The 21,625-nt window shown below is 55.3% G+C and overlaps 2 protein-coding genes across 2 annotated transcripts; one reads left to right on the top strand and one right to left on the bottom strand.

The window, feature by feature from the left end:
* The first annotated feature begins 1,405 nt into the window (after window positions 1–1,405).
* WBP2NL (WBP2 N-terminal like) lies at window positions 1,406–17,387 on the top strand. Its single transcript, XM_031938201.1, is given in 11 exon segments — window positions 1,406–1,484; window positions 1,486–1,527; window positions 7,923–8,031; window positions 8,363–8,504; window positions 8,688–8,780; window positions 8,880–9,032; window positions 9,740–10,087; window positions 10,888–10,985; window positions 14,919–14,990; window positions 15,656–15,909; window positions 17,186–17,387. Coding segments are annotated over 8 exon segments (936 nt in total). The 5' UTR covers window positions 1,406–1,464; the 3' UTR covers window positions 10,917–10,985; window positions 14,919–14,990; window positions 15,656–15,909; window positions 17,186–17,387.
* A 1,404-nt stretch (window positions 17,388–18,791) lies between these two features.
* Window positions 18,792–20,596, bottom strand: NAGA (alpha-N-acetylgalactosaminidase). Its single transcript, XM_031940111.1, has 5 exons — window positions 20,285–20,596; window positions 20,018–20,195; window positions 19,808–19,860; window positions 19,431–19,574; window positions 18,792–19,266 (listed from the first exon to the last, which is right to left on the bottom strand). Exons 1-5 carry the CDS (start codon window positions 20,594–20,596, stop codon window positions 19,111–19,113), a joined length of 843 nt encoding a protein of 280 aa, XP_031795971.1. The 3' UTR covers window positions 18,792–19,110.
* Between the last annotated feature and the right edge of the window lie 1,029 nt (window positions 20,597–21,625).

Genomic DNA, 21,625 nt, shown 5'->3' with positions numbered 1-21,625 from the left:
CATAGTCTGAGACCAGAGGCTGCCATTGACCCCCTGGGCAACATGGGTAAGTCACTTCCCAGAAAGAACTGGGAGCTGGAAGGGCCTTGGGGACCACCTTGCCGACCCCCTTCCTCTACAAATCCTGCCTGAGACCTGAAAGGAGGGGCCCACCGCCTCACAGGACAGCCTTCCCACACTGGGACAGCTTGAAGCCGCCCCCAGTCTTCTCTTGTCCCCGCTAAGTACGCACAGCCAGCTTCTCCCACGGTGCCCAGAATTGTGCCCAGCTTTCACAAGGAGGTCTGCCACAGGCACAGAGGATGAGCACGTCCTCACCTTCCCTTTCCTCTTAAGTCGACTCACATCGACTCTTCTGGCCACCTCATGGAGCTTGGGCTAGCCCTTGAAGTAGCACCAATAACAAGCATTGATTAAATGCCTGCTGCGTGCCAGGGGCCTGCCCTGCAAGGAGCTTTGGCCAAGCATTTTACATGATTTAATACTCGCTGAATGGAGATGATTTAATAGTAACAGCAAGCATTTATGCAGCACCTACTGCATGCCAGGTGCTTTACATCACCCTGGGAGGAAGGTGCTCCTATCCCTGACTCCCAGTTGATGAAGGCCCAGCTAGCCAGTGTGTGGATTTGAACTCAGGTTTTGCCGCTTCCGGGCACTGTGGCAACCCGTACATTACCGCAGGTGCTTCCTAAAGCCACAGAACAATCCCCTCATTTTACAGAGGAGGAAACCGAGGCAGCAAGGTGAAGGGACAATAAGGGACTGCTGAGCTAGAAAATGGTGAGATGGGATTTGAACCCAGAGCCTTTTGACTGTGGTGCTAATCCCAATATTTTGAAAAGGAGGGAATAAGCACTTACTATGCACCGACTGTGTGCGTTGTGCTAATCCCTGAGGATAATCTCAGAGTAAAAGCCCTGGCTCCGAGGGGCATTGGGAAGGTATTATTAGCCCATTTTACAGATAGGGACGCTAGAGGCCAGAGGAGTGGCAGAGCTTTTCCTAGGTCACAAAGCCACAACACGCCACATTCGAACCCGCGACTCGCCGCTTCCAGACCGGGTTTAAACCGCCGTCAGGCACAGACTGCGAGGGGCGGAGCCTAGGAAAGCTCGGACTGTGACGTCATCGGCCCGGGGCGCGGTCTCCCTCCCTCCCCGTCATTTGCATTGTCCCTCTCGTGCCGTCCCTTTCCCCGCCCAAGGGGCGTGTCCGGATCAGACCCTGCCCCCGGGTGTTCTGGAAACCAGACCCCGCCCAGCGGCCCCACGTGACAAGCCTCACCCTCTCTCGCTCTCTCCACGCGCCTGCGCCATAATCTCCGCACCCTTCACCCACTCGGCCCCCGAGAGCCCCGCCCCTCGCGGAGCAGACCCCGCCCCCTCCCTCCCTTCCCTCCCCTTTCCCCCCCCCTTTGTCCCCCACCCCCGGCCAGGGGCGGCCCGCCCCGGAAGGGCGAAAATGGCGGTGAATCAGCACCACCGAGGACAGCCAAAACGCCGTCATCATCCCGCATGGAGAAAGGTGCGGGGCGGAAGCGAGCGAGTGGGGGGGGGGGAACGGACAGCTTCTGAGCCCGCCCCTCGCGAGCGCGTCACCACGGCAGGCCACACCTCTCTCCCCCGCCAAGAGCGCGTGGAGCGCGCGCCCCCCTCTGGTGGGGAGGGGAACGGAAGCACACCGGAAAGGCGGGAGAGCAGGCGCGCCCCCTGGTGGTGCGGAGGGCGAGGGCAGGGTCAGTTGTGACCGCCTTTATTAAGCTGCTCTCCTGGCTCTGGGCTGACCGCGCGGCGGGGAGCCCCCCAAAGGAAACAGAAACAAACGGGGGTTATGGGAAGGAGGGCGGGCCTGCTCCCGGACACCCGGGAAAGCTTCCGGAGGAGGAGGTGCCACTTACTAGGTCACCACGGGGGGAAGTGTGGGGACAGAAGAACGGCCCGGGACAGAACGGGGAGAGGGAAGGAAAGAGTGGGGGAGGGGAGGGGCGGGGAGGGCGAGGGGCGGGCGGGGGCAGGGAACACTTCTCCAACCGGGGGGCAGAAAGCGCCCAGTCACCCCCGAAGCTTCGTGGGGGCCCCGAGAACCAGCAGGGAGACGGGCCCACCAAAAGGCCCAGGACGCTGGTGCCCGCCTGGTCCCGGGGGCCACCTGCGCATGTGTTGGCTAAGATGAGTGAGAAGTGAACAAGACAGATGAGGCAAGAGGCCCAAGAGGCCCGTTGTTCTAGTCATTTTCTATAACACTTAATCCCATTCTCTGGAGTACTTAATCCAACAAGCATGTATTAAGTGCCTGCTGTATGCACCCAGTTTTTTGTTTGTTTGCTTTTGCTGAGGCGATTGGGGTTAAGTGGCTTGCCCAGGGCCACACAGCCAGGAAGGGCGAAGTGTCTGAGGGCAGATTAGAACTCAGGTCCTGCTGACTTCAGGGCTGGGGCTCTGCCCACTGCACCGCCCAGCTGCCCCGTGCATCCAGATTTTTACCAAACATCCCTATCAATCCCAAAGCACAATGTGGGGAGGAGGATGATCCGTTGGAGCCCCCTTCACTGGAGGCTGGATGCCCTTTTGTTGGGCTACTGGGCAGATTAGGTTGGTCCCTCCTTGTTGTGAAATACCAGGAAAAGGACAAGAGGAGGTGCAAGGGTAGATAGATGACTGTTCTTGCCTTAAGGAATGGAGTAAAAACACAGATAACAGTTATTATCATTCTTGCTCCTTATCCTTCTCTCAGTCATGCAAAGAGGTGGTTTGTGCTTCAAGCATTCCGTCCAGATCCAAGTCACTTGGACTGAATTTCCAGGGAGACATTGTGGAGTCTCCGGCCGGCCATTTTCTCTCGTGTTGCTCTATCTGGGGGTATCTGGGCCCCAGCCTTGCCCCCAACCCCTTGGTGCCCTGTTGGGCCAGCCCGTGTTCTGCCGGGAATTCTTTCCCAGAATGGTGCATGTTCCCCAGGGTGGGGTTCTGCCAGCCTGTTCCAGGCTTTGTTATTTTACTTTTAAGCCATCACATGGAAGAGGGAGGGTCCCATTAGCAAGAGAGGAGCTGAATGTGAACCTGGGCCCCTAACCCTGCTTCTGGCCCTGATTTCTGGGGCCTCCAGAACTGGAGGGCAAAGGGCCAGAGCTCTTGGTATTGCACAAAGCACTTGCCTGCAGAGATAAGCGTCCCGTTAATAAAAATCTGTGACTCATGGAAGACTAACCTAGAGAATCCCTTCTGGAATAAGCTACAAAACGGGCAAGCCCAGAAACCCGTGGTCTAGTGATAAGGCTGAGGCTGGAGGCCCTCTTGGAGCCACGGCCCCAGAGGCACAGGGATGGGAAGGTGACCCTCTGCATGGGGCCCAGCACAGACACCAAATGGAGACAGAAAGGGAGGATTATGAGGGGGAGTTGTGGAGGAGGACATGTTGAGCTCTGCCAAAGTGAGCTGATCCTTTTCCCTCTTTTCCTGCTGAGCCCCCAGAGAAGTGGGGTTCTGGTCTCCCTCCGTTAGAGTCAGGGAGGAGGAACTACCATCTTTTCTCTTTGCTTGTCCCGAGTAGCTGCCCCTCCTTCCATTCATTCCTCCAGGCAGTGAGGCTGTCGGGCCCCCATCGCTGTCTGTGCTCTGGCCATTGCACGTGTCTCCATCTCCAAGGCACTCTTGGTGGGATTTCCCAGAAAGATGATGAAGTCTCTACCTGACACGGTCCCTGGGCTGCTCCAGCTGGGGTTGCATCTGGCCCCTGTCCAGATCTCTCACATCTTCCCTCCCTTGGTGACCTCCCTGCCCTGTGGCCGCTCTCTGACTTGCCGGGACATTCTTCCCAAGATGGTACCCAGGGGCCTGCCCAAGCATTCTGGTTTAAGCCACCCCATGGAAGAGGGATGAGCTTGTTCTGTCTGGGCCTGAGGACGAGAACTGGGCAGATCTGGAAAGGGAAAGCACATCCCCTTTAGCCTGTTGGGAGTGACGCTGCTCCCACGGAGGCAAAGGTTCCTGTGAATTTGGGGTTCATGGGTTACTTCTGTTTTCCTCCCAACGAGCCTGTGAAATAAGTGCCACAAAGCCCATTTTACAAGTGAGGACTCTGAGACCAAAGAGGGGGATGGCTCATTTAGTCGATTAAAACAGGGTCTAGACTCCCCAAATCTGAGGTTCTTTCCCCTGCCTATGACCGCCTGCTCTTAGCGGGGAGAGGGAGGTAATTACCCCCATTTGATGGGCCTGGCAGAGGCAGCTCTGTGGGTAGGGATCCAGCGCTCTCTGGTCTGGGCAGCTCCTGTTCTCACTGTCCTGGTCCCTCTTCCCCATCTGAGGCAAACGCTGCAAGGGAGCCATCGACACTGGCTGCCTCCACTTCCTCTCTTCTACCTCTCTTCCAAACTCTCCAAAAGCTGGTTCCCAGCCTCACGGCTCTCCTGAAACTTCCCTCCGTAGTGACCGGCCATCTCCTGCTGCCTCCCAGACAGCCTCCTCTCAGACAGCCTCTTCTCAGACCCCGGCCTCTTTGACTCCTACCTCCCTGCTTGGGTCTCCCAGAACCCCTCTGACTGCTCCTTCCCAGTCCTGCCCAAGCCTCGCCTCTCCTTTCTCTGTGTATCTTCTCAACCATCGGCTTATTGGCTGACTGCCTCTCCTCAGGTGACTCAGCCCTCGCCCCTCCCTCAGACCCCCAGTCAGTCATCAAGGGACAGATTGTCAGGCCGTCTCCTCCGGACCCTCCCCAGCTGGCCAGCGCCTTCCCAGAACTCAGCGTGGAGCTTCAGCTAGGGCCTGGCCAGAGCAAGGGCAGCAAGACCCTCACCTTTCTCCTCCTGGAGCCACTGAGGTTGTCATGAACTCAGGCTAAGATTTCATGAGCTAGGGAACTCCTGGATGAGGAACGACCCTCTACCTGTGCAGGCTAGTCACTTCTCTGGAGCTACTTTTCTCAGAGAGGTGCCCCACAGCACCCAGCCAACGTGGCTCACGGGCAGAACCCGAACTAGGGGTCAGTGAGCCCAAAACGGAGCTGCCATTGAGCCTGAGGGGACCTGAGATCTGGGGGCTATTTCACTAATGCTGTCCACTGAGACTCCCTGATTCTTTTCACAGGACCTATTGTCTACCCAGACTTCTTGTACTTGTTTGGGTTTTTAAAAACCCAGATGTGGGCTATTACATTTATCCTTATTAACTTTCATATCATTAGACTCATCCCATCATGTTAACCTCTTGAAAGAGATTTGGCTGTTAATTCTGACTTTTAACGGCTCGGTCAGAGAGCATTTATTAAGCACCAACTGTGTGCCAGGTGCCATCTGCTTGTTATTTATCTCTTCCAAGTGTGCTTGACCTGAAAACCTCATTTTTAAACCATGCCATTTTTGCTTTGACCCTAGTCACTATGTGAAACGGCTCAGGGCTGCAAGTAGATCCCCGGGACACTCCGACAGAGACCCCTCTCCTCAGTGACAAAGTTGCTGTCTCAGTTAATTTCAGTTTACCTCTCTTTGGATTTACTGGCCCCACCCATGCTGGTACAACCGAATTATACTCCCATTTCTTCCGTGTCCAGAAGAAACAAGGGAGAGGCTTTGTCAAATATTTGCTTAGAAATCAGGTACCTTCAGCAGGATGCTCTCCAAGAATCGTCTCAGAGACTCAAGCCAAGCGAAATGTTCCGTGTACAAAGTGAAAGAACTCTGGGATGATCAGCGGCGAAGGACTTTGCTATTCTCGGCAATACAATGATCAAAGACCACTCTGAGGGACTTAGGATGCAAAATCCTATCCATATCCAGAGAAAGGGCTGATTGTGTCGGAACACAGATTGAAGCATTCTCTCTTTTTAATTATATGTATATATTAAATATATATGAATTCATATAGATATACGAATATAAATATGTATATATTTATATATAATAAATATTTTAATATTGATATATATACAAATATAAATATGAAGCTATTCACTTTTTAAACTTTATTTTTCTTGAGGGGACTATGTTTTCTTTTACATACATGACTTTTATGGAAACGTTTTGCATAATTTCATATGTCCCTTCTTGATGGGGGTTGGAGTGGGGATAAAGGAAAGAATCGGGAACTCAAGGTTTTAAAAACAAATGTAAAAAATGTTTTAAACATAACAGGAAAAATAAGAATATTAAATAATTTTTTTTAAGAGTGAAAATGCTTAAGTTGTGAACCACACTCAGTTCCCACAGGCCTCTCTCTGGGTGTGGATGACTTTCTTCATCACTGAACAATTGGAACTGGTTTGGATCATCTCATCGTTGGAGAGCCACGTCCATCAGAATTGATCGACATATAATCTTGCTGTTGCCGTGGATAATCTCCTGGTTCTGCTCATTTCACTCAGCCTCAGTTCATGTCTCTCCAGTTCTCTCTGAAATCATCCTGCCGATAGGTTCTTACAGAACAATCATATTCCATAACATCATATTAAATAATCTTTTTTTTAAAATCAGGCATCTGTGGGCCTTGGCCATGTTTAGTGACTCACCATCCCAATGACTGCCCGAACACAGAAGCCAACAGGATTATCTGAACACTCCCAGCTCCCACTGCTTCTCCTTCCAAATCTGGCACCTTCTCTTGTGGCTAACACTCTCTCTCTCCCTTTTTTATTGAAGCTTTTTATTTACAAGTTATATGCATGGGTAATTTTTCAACATTGACGCTTGCATAACCTTTTGTTCCAATTTTTCCCTCCTTTCCCCGACCCCCCCCCCCCTTCCTGGATGGCAGGTAGTCTCATACATGTTAAATATGTTGCGATACATGTTAGATAATACTCTTTTTTAATAACACGTCCTGGAACGTGTCTGGAACCCAAGTTAAGCTCGCCGTTTCTCATCTCAAAATCAGCCACCTGCTTCCCCTTCCAGAAAGTCAAATCATTGAGTGCCCATCACCAATCCTTTGCAAACGGGCTGGGCTTCCCACAAAGATGCGCCCCTTTCAGAACTTTTATTTTTGTCATTCAGCTGTCTGTTGCGTGTGACTCTGTGTAACTCCATTTAGGGTTTCCTTGGCAGAGATACCGCCATGGATGGCCATGGCCTCTCCGGCTCATTTTGCAAATGAGGAAACTGAGTCAGAGTTAAGTGTCTTGCCCAGGATCACACAGCGAGGAAGGTCTGAGGCCCGCTAAGATGACATTTATTGTGGCTGCATTCTCTGCCCGCAGGCTTCCCCAGTATCGTCCCTCCTGCTCCCTTCTTCCTCCCCAGGCCTGGCCCCTCTCCTCTTCCTCCTGCCCCAGATGTGGGTGCCGGTGCATTGGGCTGATGCTAGGGCCATCAAAGCGTCGTTTTCCTTCAGTTGCTGGATTGTCCTGCTGGTCTCTTTGGAGTAATAATCCCGGCCTTCTTCCATCTGCCAGCAGGAGCACCCACAAGGGGCTCCAGCTTGAAACGGTGGGAAGGGCTCTGGATTGGGTGTGGGGAACCTCGGTTTGACCAGAAGCCACCTTTCTTTGTATCTTGGCACCTGGCACCCAGTAGAAGCTTAATGAATGCGTGTTGATGGTCTAACTTTGCCTTCTTTTTGTAGAAGGGTGCCCGCTGTTTCCCAGGACTCCAGAAGTGGCCGTGGGCAGCGTTCAGGCTGTGTGGGACTGGCCCTGTGGTGGAGCTGGGCAGCCCGGTGCCTGTGGGCCCTTCTGGGGCTGCGGGAGCAGTGGAAGAGCTAGATGAGAAGGGGTTGCTATCTGCCTCAGGCCAGGACATTCTCCTGACCTCCATGAGGAGGTCTGCGAGAGGGCACTCTGTCCAGGAGCGTCATCGCCAGGCCCACGTTTGTTGGGGGCTGCAAGCCATAGGATGTGCAGCTCAATGGACGAGAGAAAGGACGGTGGGTGGGGGCTCCGGGGGCAGCCTGAGGTGACCCCAGGCCCTCTACTTCTTCCTGTCTCCACAGTGTTCTGATGCGCACTGAGGATGTAGAGCTGTCCTTCTCCAACCTGTCTGTCCCCAACAATCTCTTCAAGGGCTCCAGGAAGGGAGTGCTGTACCTCACTCAGTACCGGGTAATGGGAGCCCCAGGCTGGGGCCTACCTTGGGTCTGGAGCTGGGGTGGGGGGGCGGAAGGGCCCACACCGAGGTCCCTCTGGTGCTGGAGAAGCTACAGGCCATTTTGCCGATGGGGCCTTGGGGGCAGAGAAAAGTCCAAGTCTCCCCTCTCTGCAAGACGGGGGCCTGCAGGGGGCTGGGCTGTGAAGGGGGGGAGCCACCTGCCCAGGGAGGCATCCGTGTGCGCCGGCGGTCCCCTCCTGAGATGCCGATCCTCTGGGTCCCCAGCAATGCTCCCACCTGACCTTGCGTCCCTTCCTTCCCCCCTGCCTCTCACCTGACCCCCAGGTGATCTTTGTTGCCTCACGCCCCGGCAAGGATACACTCAAGTCCTTCATGATGCCCTTCAATCTCATGAAGGACTATTCGATAGAGCAGCCCACCTTTGGCGCCAACTACATAAAAGGGATCATCTCTGCTGCCCCCAATGGTGAGTACCACCCTCTGTGCCTGAGCCCAAGCCGGGGGCTGCCTCGGCCCCACTGGGACAGCCCCAGCCCCGGGGCCGGCCTCAGCCCCTCCCCGCGTCCCCTGTGTGCATCCCCAGGCCCCTTTGCCCTGTGTGCATCCCCAGGCTGCCCAGCCCCTCAGAATGGGCTCCTTCTCCCCTCAGGGGGCTGGGAAGGACAGGCCAACTTCAAACTGATCTTCAGGAGCGGAGGGGCCATGGAGTTTGGCCGGCTGATGATGAAATGCGCCTCCAACGGTGAGTGACCAGGCCGGGCTGGGAGACGCTGGATACGTCCCCAGGGGACAGGATGGGGCCAGAGCTCTTCTGAGCTCTCCTGATTGCTTTGCCTTTCAGCCTCCCGAGGGCTCCCGCCTCCGGTGACCTTCTTTGGCTTCAGCCCCCACTCTGCCCTGATGATCACTATGTACTCCCGAGGGGCCCCACCGGGCCCCACCCAGGTCATCTACATGGTACCGGCCAGCTCAGCCCAGATGTCGTCCTCCTCAGGTCAGGCGCTCTGGGCCGGAAGCCCCCCACCCATTCTGGGCCCCCCCCAGTCTGCCAGTCCGGGCTGGCCCCTTCCAGAAGGGGGCTGGGCTTTGGAGACGCTTTCATGGCCTCATCAAGCATCGGTCATGGAGGACGATGATGGCCGCCAGCCAGGACGGGTTCACTCTGGGCCCCCCGCATCTCAGATGCCCCGTCCAAAACCGAGCTTTTCCTGCTCCCATTGTCCCCTGTGCTACAGACGGGGCCTCCCCTGGGAACTCTGGGCCATCGCCACCAGGGCAGCTCCCAAATAGCTGCAGCCCCAATAGCAGATGTGGCGAGTCCATAAGTGGGTCACAGGCTGAGCCGTGTGGGAAATCCAGAGCCTGTGGGCTGGGCCGGCCGGATCCGGGGCCCAGTGCCGGCCTTCCCGCCGGCTTTGGGCCCGTCGTCACCTCCATCTTCCCCTCCGTCGCCTGAGCCCGAACCCCCATATCCCGCTTTAGCCAGCCTTCACCCCCTTTGGTACCTAGCTCCGGGGCCCTCTCTCCGGACTCTTCAGTATCTAACCTGCGTGTCCCTTTGGATTATAGCTATTCAGATGTGGTATCTGGCAGCGGCGAGAGGGCTGGGCCGGGCCGGGCCGGGGTCTCCTCGAAGCTGGCCCAATACTGAATGCTTCATAAATCACATTGAATACAATCTTTCTCCTCTTTGTTACCTAGGGTATCCGTTCCCTTCCACCTCAGCCCCTGGATACGGACCCCCTCCCCCTGGATATTCACTCCCTCCCCCTGGATACGGACCCCTTCCCCTCAGATATGGACCTCCTCCCCCTGGATATGGACCTCCTCCCCCTGGATATGGACCTCCTCCCCCTGGATACGGACCTCCTCCCCCTGGATATGGACCTCCCCCTGGATACGGACCTCCTCCCCCTGGATATGGACCTCCTCCTCCTGGATATGGACCCCCTCCTCCTGTATACAGACCGGCTCTTCCTCCCTCAGCCACAATCACTGAGCTTCCTGACTCCCCAGCCCCTGCAAGCCAATCAGAACCCAAAAAAAAAGGTAAGAGAAAGCTGTTTCAAGGGATATGACCAAAGTCTTGTCTAGTGGTCCATGGGATGGGAAAGATGGCCTAACTACGGGCAAGGGGGAGCCTGGAAGCTGCCCTCGGGACCCTCTGGGTTGGGTGCCCGAGGCAAAGTATCCAAGGCCAGCAGGTGGGCTACAAGAGGGTGCCCTTGTGGGCTTCATCCCATTCCCTGTTCTGGCTACAGGCAGACTGAAATGGGACCGTATGGGGCTGGATTCAGAGATTGTGGAGAATCCCTCCCACGTACCCCAGCCCTCTCTGATCTGAAGTCAATCAACAGTCAAGAGGGTCCAGGGCAAGGCCAAAAGTGGGGGATCGGTAGGAGAACTAGTTGGCCCGAGGTCAGAGGGTGACCTCACCTTCTACATATGGTCTAGGGACCTGCAGGGGCGGCAAGACTAGGGACCTGATCGGCCAGCCTAGGAGGAGACCAAAGGAGAGCAGGGGGAGACCCAGTTTGGGGTGGGGGAGCCTCCCCCCGATTTATCCTAGAGGACCCGGGACATCCCACATGTTGGCTAGGAAGGCCCTGGAGCAGAGAGACCTGAGTGGTGTCCACGGGAAACCAGGCCGAAAGCCACTGGGCTCCTTCCCCTAAATCCAAAGGAGCTCGGCTGATGGGAGAGGCAAGGGGGAATGTTTTAAGAATCCACCTAAGGCCCAATGTGATTCACAAGGAAAGATGAATGTCCATGGATAACCCCAAAATAGGGTTTTTTCATGTAACTGGGGGAAATTTATTATTTATTATTATTTTTTTTTTTTTTTAAAGAAGAGGACACTAAAGAAACCAAGAAGTAAGGAGAGCGGTACAGCTGCCATCTTCTAAGGAGAGCCCTTCCCCAGTCCCTGCGAATATGCCCTGAACAGGTAGGGTAGGAACTGGGAACAAGCCCCCCAAAGGGAAGCCCAGGTCATGCAGGGGAAAAGAGCAGCTTCCTAAGTGGGGGAGGTCTGGATAAAGAGCAGGTGCTCTGAGGAAGATCTAGGGATAGGGGCAGGGTGTCTAAGTGGGCCACAAGCTCGGCAGGTCAGCAGCTGGGATGCAGCAGCCGGAAAAGGTAATGAGTCTTGAGATCTGATTTTCAGAACAGGGAAGGGAGAGTCACCCCCCTTCCCCCACTGTCCTCTGCCCTTGTCAGAAGTGATGCCGTGCCCAGTTCTGGGCATCCAAGTTTAAGGTGAACATTAATAAGTTAGGGTCACGAGGAGGACAGTCAGGATGGTAAAGGAACCCGTGACAATAGGAAGAGTGTGTGTGTGAAAGAGAAAGAGAGACAGAGACAGATAGAGAAGGAGGGAGGGAGAGAAAGAGAGTTGTGGTCCTGTCTCTTCTCATTTTAGGCTCTAGTGACTGACTTGCCCAGGTTCCCATGATAGTAAATATCAGAGGCTGGATTCGAATCTGTATTCTCTGGCTCTTTCCGTTGCCCCTCTGCTTGCTGTCCAGGCAGGACAGGAGAGCTGCTTCTGAGCATGTGTGGGCAGTGGTGTGGGAGCCAGGGCTTGGCTGGTGCTGCCTCGGGGCTGGGAGCAGGCACCTGAGGGTCCTCCCCGGGCTGGGGCTGCCCCAGACTTGGCCTCTGAGCTGCCCCCCACTGGGGGCAAGGGAGGACAGCCAGCTCAGTCTCATCACAGAGGCTGATAATTCTCTGTCCTCCCTCCAGGCTCATGGTGGCTCTGGCAGGCCCAGGCAGGCCCGGGCCCAGGCTCCGGGGCTGCCTCTGACCAGGAGTCGGAACCCCGGGAGCCTCCCTGGCTTCTCCCAAGTGAGGCCAGCCGGGCACTGAGTTGTGAATTAGGATGCTGGGGAGCCCGGGAATGAGCCTCCCCATTCTCAAAGTTGGAGGCCTGGCTCCCAAACAGGAGGAATTTGGGGAACGGGGAATGCGCTTCCTCCTGGTGAACAAAGGGGCTGGGCACCTCCCCACCTCCTCGGGCATCTGAGATGAGGGAGAAATCTCTCTCTCTTTTTTAAATTAATGTCCTTTATTGTATCTCTTTCATTTCTGAATATATCCTCCCCTCAGCTCCTCCCCAGAGAGTCAATACTAAACAAAAGGATTTAAAAAGAAAAAAAGCCAGCCAGATGACACATCCCAGCATCCTCCTGATAGTGTATGCAACACTTCACACCCATAGTCCCCCACCTGTCCCCAGGTCAGGAGGGAGGAGCCTTTTTCCTCTTTGGAGGACAAGCTTGCCCCTTAAGTTTCTGCAGCCCTCGGAGCTGTCTGCTGCGTTGCTCCTCCTTCCGTTTATGTTGTCCGAGACATGGAGTAAATCGTTGACCTGGCACTGCTTGCTTCTTCTTGGTCTTCCCATAGTACGGGCTTTTCTGACCGAGTAATAGCCATCACATTCACTTGACTTCCCAGTTCTTTGCTCCCACGAGGACTTTGACATATGTTGGGGGGCTCTTCATTTGGGGTGTTTGCCCAGCACCAGAATCTGTGAGTCAAAGGGTATGGACATTTTAGTCACCTTTTCCCAGAGATTAAGTGACTTAACTAAGGTCACTCAACTAGTGACCATTTGAACTCGGGTCTTCTGACTCAAGGCCCATTGCTTTATCCACTAAGCCAGCCGGCTGCCTTCTTGTAAACCTTAAAGTTCTATAAAGTGCTATTATCTTTAAATATTAAAAAATCTTTTTCGTGGTGGTTAGTAGTTTGCAATTCTTTTGAGAACTGTTCATATCTTTTTTCCCCTTTAGTAGCAGGATTTTATTTTTCCAAATACAAATAAAGATAGTTTTCAACATTTTTATAAAATACTTTGTGTTCCAACTTTTTTCTCCCTCCTTCCCTTACTTCCTCCCTCCCTCCCCAAGGCAACAAGCAATCTGCTGCAGGTTATATATGTGTAATACTTTTAAACTTATTTCCATGTTGGTCACGTTATACAAGAAAAATCCGACCAAGGTGAAAATACTCTGCTTCAATTCACCTTCGGTCTCCATAGTTCTTTCTCTGACATGGATGGCATTTTCTTTTCTTTTTTTCTTGTTTTTCTTTTTCTTTCTTTCTTTCTTTTTCCTTTTCTTTTCTTTCTTTCCTTTTCCTTTTTTTTCTTTCTTTCTTTCTTTTTCCTTTCCTTTCCTTTTCTTTTTTCTTTCTTTCTTTCTTTCTTTCTTTCTCTCTCTCTCTCTCTCTCCCTCTCTCTCTCTCAGAGTTGATCATCATATAATCTTGTTGCCGTGTACAACGTTCTCCTGGTTCTACTCACTTCCCTCAGGATCGAAAACTGTTACTATTTTTGACCTTGTGTCTTGTGGAACAATTCTCGGTTTTATATATTTGATGCAAAGCTACTTCCCCCTTGTTTTGACCCATAATCTTAATGAAAATTCTCCACACGTAGGCCACAAGACTTCTACTCAGGCCATAATCCAGGAGGTTGGGAGAGGAATCTTTTCTCAGTGGGGTAGTTTTCTAAATTACCTGGAACTTTGACAGGAAAGGGAATTGCTTGGTAAATGGGTAGCCCGCTACTAGAGCAGAAATTGGCCCGGAACGTTTGCGACACCCTCGGTGTGCTACTGCAGAAGCTGCAGCCCGATCCAGCCATTCTGGGAAGCAGTTGGAACAAAAATGTCCATATCCTTTGACCCAGAGATTCCTCGGCCAAGCTACTTCCCCAAAGGGGTGCTTGTACCCAGTCATGGATAGTCTCCAGAAGGAAAAAGCAAACAACAAACAAAAAAGGGGGAAATGCTCAGCTTTCCAGTCTCCATACTTCTCTCTCTGGATGCGTGTTTTTGTAGCAGCAAAGAGCTGGAGATGGAGTAGATGCCCAACTTGGGCTTCACAAGCATGGCGGCCGATTGGTATAGGGCACAAATGCTGAGTGGAGGAGCCTGGAGGACTTCCATGAGCTGATGCAGAGGGAAACAAGCAGAGCCAGGGAACGCAAGCATTGGGATCCCAACGGCGGCGGCAGAAAGGTTCACCACACCAACAGAACCCCATCAGACTGAATATTGTGCAATTGCGGCCCCAGAGAAGAGATGAGAAAACGTACCTCCCTCCTTCCCTGCTCTGCAGGGGCGGTGGGCTATGGATGTGGAGCACTGCATACACTGTCACGTTCGACTGAGGAGCTTTATTTTATTGAACGGCTTTTTTTTCTTCCTTATATTCTTATAATGATAAGGGATAACTCTCTGGACGTGGGAAGGAGGAGCATATATTTGGGAATGGAGGTGACAAAAATAAAAATCAATAAAACTTTTCTTTAAAAAAAAAATAAACTAACCCGACTTATTTATTATTGCCACTTCCTTCCTGAATCATGATGGCATTCGGGCTGGCTCAAAGATTTCTCAAGCAGTCCACTGCAGTGGTCCTTCATTTGGGAGGCGGGAGCTTCATTTTGGGTGAGGGTTCAGGCCCCCAAAAGTAGCAGGCATGAAACCGCCTCATCCCCTCAGCCCGTGGCCTATCCAGCTGACCACCAGGCCTGGAAAAATGTCTGAATCGCAAGGAGGGAGAGATGGGATTATGGGAGGTGGTGAAGGACAGAGAGCGAGACCTCTGCTTGTTTCTGATGGGGGTGTGTGTGTTTATGTCTGTGTGTATGGGGGGCTTTGTGGGGCGGAGGGGATGGGGAACAGTTTAGGAGCCACAAAACACCTTTTTGGGGCACGCCTTCCTTGCTTCTGTGAAGATCTGCTATTCCTTCCAAATGACTAGACCTTGAAAACATCATCTCAGACCCTCCCAGACCATCCCCTGGACAGGGCCCAGGTAGGGATGGGCCAGCCTTCATAGCTAGACATCCCTTCTTTTGTTTGTCTTAAAGGTTCCTAGGAGAGGCTGGGAGATCTTCTGATTGAGGTGGGCCTCAGTCTACACGGCTCAGCCCATGTTGGAGGTACGTGTTTCTAGGAACTTCTCTTTAATAATTTTGCAGAATTTTGATGTAATTAGTGCTTTTAAAATGCTGAATGCTAAGAACAAATACATTGGTAATTCATATAATATAATTAATATAAATGTAATGTAATATAATAATAAATAGAATAGAATAGAATCGACTAGAGAGCTATGAATAGTCAATAACTGTGAGATGGAGCAAGGACCAGATTTTTGCAAAGGCACCGGCGTGCACATGGCTCAGTTGACAGTATCCTAGGATAGGGTCACAGATTGATGGGGTAACAGGTGCTGTCCCTTAGTGACCTTTTTACAAAGCAGGGATGATGGTGATAATGACCGAGAGCTTGCTGCTTTAGGAGCGCTTTACAAATATCTCATTTGATCTTTATCACAGCCCTGGGAGATAAGGGAGGTTAAGTGACCAGGTCACACAGCTAACCAGTGTCTGAGGCTGGATTTGAACTCGGGTCTCCCTGTTTCTTTCTCAGAGTTAGGCTAGGCTGAAAATTGGCCACAGTCCCAAGGGCTTTCAATAGCTGAGCCCCAGACACAACTGGCACAGAGTCAGGACACAGTCCTGGGAATCAGGGGAAAGCCTGGCTCTTGGTCACTGGGAGCTTTTAGCCTCCTCTCATGCTTAGTCCTTGTGTCCATTCACAGGAGAGCCTGGTTCGGCACTTTGAGTCACTTCTGAGCGAAGTTAAGGCCCAGGTGAAGGAGCAAACACTTCAGACAAAGATCAGACCGAACAAGGCCTTCTCGGGGAGAAGCGGCAGCTTCGGGGAGGGGCGCTCTGGCCGCAGAGAAGAGAGCCGACCAGGACCGGAACAGAGAGCCAGCTCCGGCAGTCAAGACCGGCACTCTCTTAGGCCCCAGTGGGGAAGGGCTCCAAGGGGCGCACACGATCCCTACACGTGAGCTCAGTCTCTCTAGTCTGTCCTCACTTCCCACGCACTCTGTGTGTCCCAGGGAGTGTGGAGGGTGGGCCGGGAGGAAGTGTCCCTGATAGTGAGAAAGTGTCTGGGGAGGATGTAAAGAGAACCTCCCCTCGGCAGGTGAACTGAGAGACTCACGGGTGGGCCCAGGTCTGGATCTGAGGGGGTTTATGGACCCCCAGGGCAGGGCCACCTGTGGGAAGTGGCCGGTCACACAGGAAGCCCCTCTCAACGGGCTTAAAAAAAAAAAAAGCTAGAATTGTATTGGGTTGGAAGATACTTGGAGATGCTCGGGCAGAAAGTGCCACACACTTTTCATTGATCCTTTGTAAGCTAAAACTCATCTCCGAAGAATCTGCCCTCCCCGGCCTTCCCCAGGCCTCCGGCGCTAACCAAGTCTAAAATCATGGTGTCTACATGAGTCTAGACTAAGCCGACATTTTGGCTGTGCCCTCTCCCCTGTGGAGGAACTTCAGCTCTCCCAGGTCACCACGGGCGCGGGGTGGAGCGTGGCCTTGGAATCGTGGCGTAGGGCATTTTTTCTGGTTCTGTTCACTCCTCTCTGCATTGATCCCCAAACCAGCCTTGTTTGTGGCCCCCTGAGCCAGCAGCCCGGCATGGCCGGGAGCGGGAGAGGAGAAATCCCAGGGCTTTGGGACAGGGGAAGGATGCTCCCCAAGGGCCCTTCAGTGGCCACCCTGACGATTTCTGTCCTGGCCCAGGGGCACGCCTCCAAGCCCGGGAGGACAACACTTAATTTTTCCGTCATTTTCCTAACGGTACCATCTGTTCCGTCTCCTTAGTCTGTCCAGCCCCCATTGTCCAGTGGCACCCGTTTTGTTTCCAATTCCGGGCTGCCGACTCCCATCTCTGCCCTCCTTGGCGCCCACGCATAGCATCTGAATCAGGCCACGAATCCAAGCGGCTTCCCGGATGGCCGGCCCTGTTCTCGTTATCGGTGTCTCATCACCTTACCACACCGGCCACTTCCCTGCTGTTAAAGGGATTCCGAAAGGCAGAAGTCACGGTTCTGTTTCCTACCACAGACACCGACAGGATCGGGCCTTTCTGTGGGGGAAGCCGGACCGGACCAGGCCCTGTCCCTCCCCGCCCTGTGGGCCGAGGGCAAAGGGAAGGGGGGTGCCTGGAGGACAGGACGAGGTTCTCTGTGGTCCTGGCTCCCCATCCCCAGGGACAGAGGCACCTGAGCACTGGGCTCCCAGCTAGGACTAAGTCCCCTGTGTTCTCTCCAAAGGCAGCCTACCTTCCTGGCCACTTCCTGAGGAGGACACGGAGAAGGGGCGTCCCACACCTTTCCTGTTTCACCCAGAGACGGCTGCCCACCCTCCCGGCCCCTCCTCTCCCGGAGGTCTCTCCCAGCACCGGGAGCATGGGGCGAGGCAGCCGGGGGCCAGCAGGTCCCAGCTTAGCCATCACACTTGGGGAGGAAGCTCCGGAGCCACGGGGGTCAGCATGGGCCCGGCCCTCAGTGGGGCTAAATAAAGTGAAGTGAGAGGCTTTAGGCTGGCCAGCCCTTTCCTCGCCAGCGTTTCCCAGCAGAGCCCCCAGGGCTGCTGGGTGCTACATGCAGACAAATCCAGCCCAGACGGGCCAAGAGACATCACCTGCTGCCTCGGTTCCTTTAATGGGTAAAATATAATAGCTCCGCCCCCCCACCCCCCCACCCCCCCAGGCTCCTTGAGAAGATGGAATAAGGTAACAGTTGTAAACTTCGGGCACAGTGCCCCAAGGGGAGTCAGCACTTAATACACGGGAGCTGTTATTAGGCTAGAGGTGGGCAGCCCTCTGTGGAGGAAGGGCCTTTGGGTGGGAGGGGGAGCCCCCTTAGTGAGCCAGGCAGCCATGAAGGAATCGGCAGGGACCCGGAATCCTCCGGCCCGAGGCCCGAATCCTGAGTCCCGAGCAGCCTCCCTCAGGCCCTCGTCTCCCAGCTCCAGGCCCTGGTTGTCCTCCGGCCCATGGGGGGGGTCTGTTTGCAGAGGACCAGCGCACGGCCCAGCTTGTTGCAGGGGATGGACAGGAAGGATTGGAGCGACCCTGCCGAGAGGGCGGCTCTTGTGCGCATGGACCGCTTGTGCCGGCTGGGTTCCGGGACCCCTGGAGGCCCTGCCGGAGGTCACCAGGCCCAGCTGCCCGAGAATGGGAGCCAGGCTGCAGTCCTGGCCACAGACCAAGCTGGAAGCTGGTACGGCCCCCAGAGGGTGGTATCCTGCCCAAGGCTCCCAGGCAGGACTAGAACTCGGCTCCTGGGTCCAAGGCAGCAGCTGTGGCCAGCGCCCCTCCCAGTGCCCACAGCCTGATCTCACTTGGATTTCTTCTGCTTCCAAATGGGGAAGTGGCGAGGACCCCATGGGGCCCAGGAGCGGGTGCCTCTGGGTGGGGCGGCTGAAACAAAGCAGCAAATTTGAGCTTCTATTTTTTGGTTCTAAGTTTATTTATCACATGCCGCTTTAGGCAGCACATTTGATTTTCTGCGGCCCATCTGGTCACTGCCTGAGAAGGTGGCAATGTCTCGTGCCAGCCTGGCCGTGCCGGCCCACAGCACATCCCCAGCCAGCCGTGGCCCAGGGCCGGGCGCCCCGGGCAAGTCAGTGCCCCTCCTGGCGGGCCTTGCAGTCCCAAGATGTGGCCGAGTCCTCCCACTCTGTCCCAAGGGACCCCTCAGAGGCCCCCACGAAAGGGAATTCTGCCCACAACTCCATGGGCAGCTGGCAAAGTGCGGCCGGGGACAGGGAGGCGGCTATGAGCTGCGGCTGCCCACCCCAAGGCCCCCTGGGCATGGGAGGGGAGGACAGCGGCCCCCCGCCGCCCCTGCCCCGAATCAGAGCCGATACCGACGATCTGGTTAAAGAGCAGCTTTATTAGGGTCCAGGGCAGCCAGAGGGGCAGGGGCAGAGCCTGGAGAGCCGCCCCCCGCGCCCTCCGCGCCGCCCTCTGCCTAGAAGGGAGGCAGACACGCACGAATCAGTCAGGCTTCTGAATCACCAGTTGCCGCGGGAGCCGGGCCCAGCATTCGGACCCGGACAGGATGGCGGGGCAGGGAGCGGAGACAGGCGCCCAAGCGTGTTCGGGCCCAGCCAAGCCGTGGCGGCGCGGTGGGCGGTCGCCCCCTTCCCGCGTCCGGGCAGTTGAGGCTGTAAGTTGGAATCCAGTGAAGTCTCACAACCAGGGGCGCTTCTTTCCGACCATGGGGTTCTCCAGGTCCATGATGGGGTACAGGAACCACATGACCACGCCCGACGGGTTGATGACCACAGTGATGTTGGTGTCTACCGTGAGCCCGCTGATGATGCCCCCAGTATAGACATCCTCAGCCTGGCAGGAGAGAGGGCGAGTGTCAGGACAGGGTCGGGGGGACCTCCCTGGGGGGATGCTGGGAGCCAGAGCCGGGGTGGGGGGGGGGGGCCCGGGGACCACAGCCGGGAGGAACACCGGGAGCCAGAGACGGACCCGGGGCCCAGGCCCAAGGCACTCCTCACCTCATACAACACAGAGTCGGTGAAGTTCAGGGCCCGGAGGGAGGTCCGGAAGTGATATGGCATGTCTACCCTGCGGCTGAAGAAGACGATGGCTTTGGCCTTCTTGGACAGTGGGCGCAGGAAGACATCAATCTTTTGTTTGGTCTGCGGCAGAGAAGCCGGAAGCGGCTCAGCACCCACCTGCCCAGCCCTGGCCGGCCTGGGAGGGGTCTCCCCAAGAAGAGGAAGGACAGCAGGGAAGTCTGGCCAAGCTGAACAAGGCTGAGTCCTCAGGGGTGGGCACAAGGCGCTGACTTCCCAAGGGGCCCCCCACGCTGCTCCCCCCCTCCATCTGCGGCAGCCCCCCCGCTGCCAGTGCCCAGGCAGCCTTCTCCTACCGTGAGGACCCTGCGCCCCTGGATGCCCAAGGGGTCCTGGGAACTTAATTGAGCTTGTTTCGAATGTCCATGTTCGAGGCAGAGGGGTGCAAGATTTGGGACATGAAGAGGGGGGCGAAGATCGCCAGAGGGCATTTGGCCCTGGCCTGCTCAAGTCAGGCCGGTTCCCCTGATCAATGGGAGGGAGAGACGGCCCCAGTCCGGGCTGGCCCAGTGCCCTCAGGGGCCCGGCCCCTTCCACGCCCTTTCCATGTCCGGTGCCCGTGGCCAGGCCCCACGACTGCAGCACATCCTGGGTCCGTACCGTCCACCACGGAGAGACGCCTCCCACGGTCCTGATGTCAAAAGTTGCCCACAGGTTGCAGATTTTACGGAGGGTGTGTTTCACCTTGAAATAGGGCCAGGTCAGGTGGGCCTCCTGGTGTGGGAATGGATGACTGAGCCCACCCCCCGTCCTGCCCCCACCGGAATGGAGACCTTTCGCGTTTGCCCCAAATCCCAGGGGCCTCCCTGGTCCCCCTCTGCTGAGGGCCGGACGGGGAAGGGAAGACCCACCTTAGGGGGGAGACCGTCGTCGTAGGCTGGCCAGCTGCAGGAGTAGGCGATGGGGCGGCCCGTGGCATTCAGGGCTCTGGCCATATCAGGGTACCCTGCAAGGGGACAAACACCCCCTGTCACGGAAGTTCCAAGAACGGGGACTGGCACGGCCGGGGGAGCCCCCAAAGGGAGGCCAGCCCTTCCCCCCCCCCCCCCCCCCCCCCCCCAGGACTCCAGCCGTCCAGCCAGCATTCCCGGTCCAATGGGAAAGGCCCGCCCACTGTTTTGGGGTTTTGGGTAAAAGAGTTTTGTTGTTTGTTTGGATGGTTGGGGTTGGGGGGAGTTTGGGGGAGGGAGAGGGTGGGGTTTCGGGGGCGTGTTTGCCCCGCTGTTTTGCCCCGCTGAGTTAATAGTCGCAGATATTGATGGGGGGAAACTGGGGATGGAGGGTTTCCCGCGGGACCAGAGTTCGGAGGTTGAGATAGAAGGGTCCTAGGCCTTTCCAGGGGGTTGAGAAAGGGTTTTGTGCTGGGGGGGGGTGCCCTTTTGGGAGGGGGAGAGTTTTTCGGGGATCTCAGGGTAAAGATGGGGTTTTTAAGTTTAGTTGGGATTTTTTAAAGCAGTTTGGGGGGGGCTTAGGTTTATTCAAGAGAGGCGAACAAGGGGGAGGAACGAGTTTGGGGGGGGATTTGGGGGGGGGTTGGGAGGGATTTTTGGGGGCAAGAGAGCGTTTCTTAAAGGGAGAGAATGAGGGTTTTCGAAGCTTTCCTGTTTCAGGGGGGGTTTCGTGGTGAAAGAGGGGGATGATGGGGACAGGGGTTTGGGTTTTGGGGAGGGCCCCAGGAGGGCAAATTTTGTGGGGTTAAAGGTTAAAGGATTTATTTTTTTTTGGTTTTTCCCTTTTCTTTTCCTTTCCGTTTGGGAAAGATTCCCGGGGCAGTTTCCCCAGAGTGGCCCTTAGGCCATTTTAAGAGGGGAAAGAGGTTGGAGTCAGAATTTTAGACTTTCCCGCCCGGGATGGGAGAATTTGGGAGTAAAGGGGAGGGAGAGGTTGGGAAGGGGAGGTTGTTCTGTGGTGGGGGTTTTAAAAGGTTTAGAATGTGGGGGATGGGCAGAGTTGGGGGGAGGAGATGAGGGGTGGAGAGCGGGATGGGGAAAGGGGGGGGGAAGGCCCTGGGAGTGGGATTTCCTGGAGGAAAGGGGGAGGGGAATGGGTCATTCCCTGGCTTTCGGGGAGCTTTGTGGAGGGGGAGGGGGGCCCCGTTCCCTTTGGCAACGGAA

The sequence above is a fragment of the Sarcophilus harrisii genome, chromosome 5 (genome assembly GCF_902635505.1).
Source record: "Sarcophilus harrisii chromosome 5, mSarHar1.11, whole genome shotgun sequence".
NCBI classification, from domain to species: Eukaryota; Metazoa; Chordata; class Mammalia; order Dasyuromorphia; family Dasyuridae; genus Sarcophilus; species Sarcophilus harrisii.
The sequence above is the reverse complement of the archived record's forward strand: the minus strand, read 5'-3'. Positions and strand labels throughout refer to the sequence as shown.

Bases quoted from the DNA above. Each gene is read 5' to 3' on its own strand.
- NAGA (XM_031940111.1), bottom strand. From the start codon at position 20,596: ATGCTGGCTGGACGGCTGGAGTCCTGGGGGGGGGGGGGGGGGGGGGGG. The intron at 20,196-20,284 runs GTCTCCATTCCG...CCCTATTTCAAG, and splicing joins ATTTGGGGCAAACGCGAAAG to GTGAAACACACCCTCCGTAA. The intron at 19,861-20,017 runs GCCAGCCCGGAC...ATTCGAAACAAG, and splicing joins CGGGCCCCTGAGGGCACTGG to CTCAATTAAGTTCCCAGGAC.